We start from the raw sequence: 5,181 nt of genomic DNA on the forward strand, positions 1-5,181 counted from the left end.
TTTTAATAAAATACAATTAAAAAAAAAAAACAACAACAAAAAAAAACCAGCAAAAAAGGGGCATAAATAAAAACACACACCTCGTTTTTGAACATTTAGAAATTTAAAAAGGGGCAAAATTTTTAAAAAAAAAATGGCAGTTTGACAATATTTTTTCAATACAAAAAACAAAAACATTAAAAAGTTCGGGTTTTCAATTAAATTATTGCCTAAATATATCTTTTTGACGAGGACTATATAAAGATTTACAACGTTAAAAAAAACCCCGTTGAAAAAGAAACCTTTTTTTTTGATAGGTTAAAAAAAAATCAAACAGTGTTTTAGATTTACGGCGATGAACCCACCTAAAAAAAAATTTGGGCCCCTGTAAAAAAAAAGGGGCCCTTTACTGAAAATTTTCTTTTAGTTTTTCCCCAGATTTTTCAAAAGTACTTTTTTACTTAAAAAATTTAATTTTTCAATTAATATAAACTTGAAAATATTTTAAAGCTCAGAAAGGCATGTCTTTCAACACAAACAATGGAAACACTTTTTACCCACAATAAATAGAAAGGAAGAAAACAAGACGGGCAAAATAAAAAACTGTTTTTACAATATTCTTTTGTACACATTGAAGAAAAATTTTTTGGGGCTTAAAAAAAACATTAGATGAAATTAAAAAAGGAAAAATTTGTTTAAACAAAAAATGCCCAAAATTTCCTTAAAATTGAAAAAACCCGAAGAAAAAGCGGGCCCCAAATTAAAATATTTTTTCGCGCAGGAATTTTGTCTCCCCCCAGGTCTGAAAAAAATGAAAAGATTTTTAAAAAAAATCTAATGAATCGTTTACTTCTTTTTCATCATTTTTTTTGTTTTAACAATTAATATCGAAATTTAAAGGTAAATAAAAAGACAGGGGAACACAAATAAAATTTACTTTCTCCAAAAAGTAAAAATAATTAGTTTTGGGGAAAAACAATATAAAATTAAAAAAAATATCGATAAATCAAACCATTTGTTTAACTTTGCAATTTTTTGTTTCGTTCTTACAACTCAACCATTTTAATGATAAAAAAAATTATTTTTACAAATTTTAAAAAATGGAACCCTAAAAAAAGATAAAAAACGTTGGCTCCTAAAAATACATGTACGACAAAATTTACAATCGGGGTGAAAATTTTTTTTTTTAAAAAGAATGGGTCATTCTACAATAAAGAGTATCATCTAAAGAATTAATTTTTCCTAATATAGGGATACAAAAGGGGTTTTGGGGGTTAAAGCTTCCCGCACCTACCCATAGAGACATACGAAAATAAACCCACTAAAACATCTACAAAAGAAACAAGAAACAAATAATAAAACATAAAAAACTGTCAATTTTTAATAAATCTAAATTATTTTCTTTTTTGCTTTGTGATCAAGAATTGACTTTAAAACCAATAAATTTAGGAAATCCGGAAAGACACCACATTTTTCCCGGCAAAAAAAAAACGAGCTAAAATTTAGCGAATTTAAATTTTCAAAGAAAAACAATCCCCAACCTGGGCCCCTAAGATTATTTGATATTTTTTTGACTCTTTTTTTTAAAAAAAAAACAACCTTTTAGACTAAAATAAACAACAGTTTTTTATTGTGATAGGCCATCCCGTTTTTTTACCCCCCCACACAAAAAGTAAATTAATTTTTACATAAATTTTAAATCACATGGTTTGCACCTGTCAAAGTATATACAAAAAACGTCTAAAAAGGGCGGGGCGCGAATGTTTTAATGTAGCACATAATTATATAGATTTACGATCAGGGAATGGGAAAGCTTTTTGGAGATTTAATCTTTTAAAGGAACTCCACAGGGGCCACAAAAACAAAATTTTTAATTTTTACATAAATCCCAAAAAACTAAAAAAAGAAAAACAAAATCAATTTTTAAATATCTCAGAAAAAAATTTAAAAAAGTTTTTTTGTTTTAAAATCTAAGCCCGATTTAAATAAAAAGAACGTTGCAAGCTTTTCAATTTTAAGTCATTTTTCCATAATTAGAATAATTATTCTGGTACATTGGAAAGAGAAAATGGTCTGAAATTTTGAACAGTAGTTATTGGTCTAGAGTTACATCGAATGGGACATTAATCGCGAAAAATAATTTCTAGTCCCTTCATGTCAAAATAAAACCTCAATGGAGTCCCTTTAAATCATGACTTTGTTTTATATAAATAGTATATGCTGAAGCTTACTTGTAATACATGCGCGGTGCACCTTTAATATTTACTGACTGGAATACCTGAAAACAAAATAGAAAAAGACATAACTATATCTAAGAACAGTAAATAATGCTAGACTTCTTTTCAATACCTCTACTAAGCAAATAATTATTTTTTATTTTTGTAATTTGGCAGTCAAGTCTAATCAACCTAACTTTGTTTCCGCGCTTTTTTATGCATTCAAATGTATTGATAATGTTAAATGTGTCTTCATTAATGAATTATCTATATGAATAGGATATTATATCATTTGCTCGTTATTTTACGGAAAAAGACATTTTGACAATACATTTGATCTCTAGGTTCATTTCAACAAAACATTGACACTTTAATTATGTCAAAACCTATAATAAACCTATAATTGATCTCCCATAATTTTCCAAGAAGGATACTTCAATCTAATGAATTATTAAAGTTTAAAGGTCGATTCTATATGCATTTTTAAAAAGAAACATCGTCGATAATATAATCTTTTTTCATACAGACATCTACATATTATATAAATCACAAACGGATGTAAATTTGGCGTCACATTAAAAATTCCGTCATCAAGTTTGATCCCATTTGCATTTTTGAAGAAGACAACTTAAAAACATTCGCGCTGTGCTTGTCAAGCCTCATTTAAAACCAATGCATTTCATGTCAACATTTAAACATTTAATAAAATTTTAACTTGTCAAAAATATTTTAAGCGCGTGAATGAAATATTTCATCTAATTAAGACATTAACCTACATATTAAAAAGTTATGAAAGTGATTACATTTATTAATAATTATTTATAATTATGTATATAGAAAGACAGTTACAGTTATTGAACATTGAGTTTTATTATCCCCAGTTTCTTGTTTATATTCGATTCTGTTAATCGATCATACACGGACAAGACCAGTGATGAATGAATAAAATAGCTATAAACAATATTCAATGTAAAGGCTGACAATCTGGACGGATAAACACGTCAACATTGTTAACATCATTGTAATTAGTATCGACATTCAACATAAGACACATTGTCAAGTTATTCACCTGCCGTATTTTAGTCAGTTACCAACGATAGCCAGTATCAATTACTAGTATTTGCGCAGTTATGATAATTATAGAGGATATTGAATGAGTGTAGGTTTAATACTGAATTTATTGAACGAGTTGAATAAAATTATATTATGCGAGCCTCTGGCGAGCAGAAAATTATTTTATTCCACGAGTTAAATAAATTTAGTAATGAACTTACACAAATTTAATATTCTATTTATCACATATTAAAAATAAAGACCATTTGAAGTGATAATGTAACATTTTTCATTGACTCGCCAATAGTATAACGCCAACATTTGGCGCGCCTTAACGCTATGTTTATATAACGCTAATGACGTTACGTTAAAATAAATGCACGGTCGCGCAATACCAGTTTTACGGAGTCGCAAAATCAGCACGGGTATGATACGTTTGTAATTTATATATCTGCATATGTCTGTAAGAACATTGCATATATGTTTTTTCGTTTTTTTGTATATGATTGTCTTTCAAAGTAACGCAAAAAAATTCAAAAAGTGTACAAAGATTTAAAAATGCCTCGAGAAGCGTTAGTGAACCTTGACACAAAATAAGTTATTTAAAAAAAACCCCAAAGCTTACATAGAATAAGTAAATGTTCAAGGAATGCGAAGAGGGATGAGTAAAGCTAGAAACAAGAATACTTACAGGAATAACATAATCATTTGGCGTCTCGATCAAGATTTTCTTTCTTATGGGGAGTTTCGGTGGCTTATCCGCAATGTTGTCAACTGTGCTCCTTAACGTTCCTCTCTCTGAGGCAAATGTTATTATCAATTTAGTGATCATTCAAAGATGACAATGCAGGTCTATTAACAGATATACAAGAAACGTGAATATATTCTTAGTAAGTTTGTTAACAAGGAGGTTACTGTCGCTATTTAAATGTTTTCCGTATAAAGGTGTTTAAAGGAAGGGTTTGTTCTTGTGTTTACCGAATACCATAACATTGATAAAACTGTAATGAAAATATGTTTCAAAATTATTCTTAAATCTTTATTTGTATATTATTGATCAAAATCTCCATTTAGATTTTATAAGAAAATTGATAAAACGCGATTGATAAAGTGCATGTTAGAAAAAATACTCACCCTTTTCTGTAAGAAAATGAGGTATTTGAGAAAACGCAGCTGGAGTCGCGTTTACCTTCTCAGGGGACCCACCACGAATTGTAGAAAGTGCCGAAACCCTGCCTGTCACAGGTGCAGTCACTGGTCGGGCTAGCGTCCCTCCATGCGTTTTTGTTGCAGATGATCCTTGTGCGTCTGGACAAGGTGTTGAATGATATCTTGCAAAACGTTCTCCAGGTCGTACCAAAGCAGACTGAGCACGTTTTCTTATATTTTCATAACGTTTCTGTTTTTCTAATTGTTCTGTATATTTAAAATACATGTACATGTACATTTAAAATCGAAATAATTTGCCTGTTATAAACAATGCTGAATGCTGAACATAGTTAGTTTAATACAAAGAAAAAACGAGTTTTAAGTATTTTGAAAATGAATTAAACAAGAACAACTATGATAGAACTAGATTAATGAATTTATTTTCCGTCAGAGTTCAAGTTTCTCAAAATATCAAACACATTTTGTAACCATTTCTTTATTTTGTAAGGAATACGTTGGAACAGTTTTACCGAAAAAGTCATGAGCCGAACTTGGTCGGGAGACGAATTTTCTTATAGCATTTCCATAATCAGTTCGACGTTTTAAAGACATTCTGTTATTGGCTGCCATGTTTGTCGTTCCACAGCGGAAGATTTCAGAAGAAGTTGATTGCTGGCTTGTTCGGGACGTACATGTTGTAGGTCGACTTCCATGGTCCGTCACTGTCGGCTCTTTATGGCTACTCTCTGAAACCAATGAAGGTTTTTATACAGATATTTTGTAA

General features: G+C 29.6%; 1 protein-coding gene across 1 annotated transcript; it reads right to left on the bottom strand.

Annotated features, from left to right (window-relative positions):
- Positions 1–2,210: 2,210 nt before the first annotated feature.
- On the bottom strand, positions 2,211–5,138 carry LOC132731988 (uncharacterized; the record flags this gene model as incomplete). Its single annotated transcript, XM_060718289.1, is given in 4 exon segments — positions 2,211–2,257; positions 3,940–4,046; positions 4,383–4,664; positions 4,928–5,138. Coding segments are annotated over 4 exon segments (536 nt in total), but the record flags the coding sequence as incomplete, so codon positions are not given.
- Positions 5,139–5,181: the final 43 nt, after the last annotated feature.

Source organism: Ruditapes philippinarum, unplaced genomic scaffold (assembly GCF_026571515.1).
Source record: "Ruditapes philippinarum isolate M1 unplaced genomic scaffold, ASM2657151v2 ctg26218_1_1_1_1, whole genome shotgun sequence".
In the NCBI taxonomy this organism is placed as follows: domain Eukaryota; kingdom Metazoa; phylum Mollusca; class Bivalvia; order Venerida; family Veneridae; genus Ruditapes; species Ruditapes philippinarum.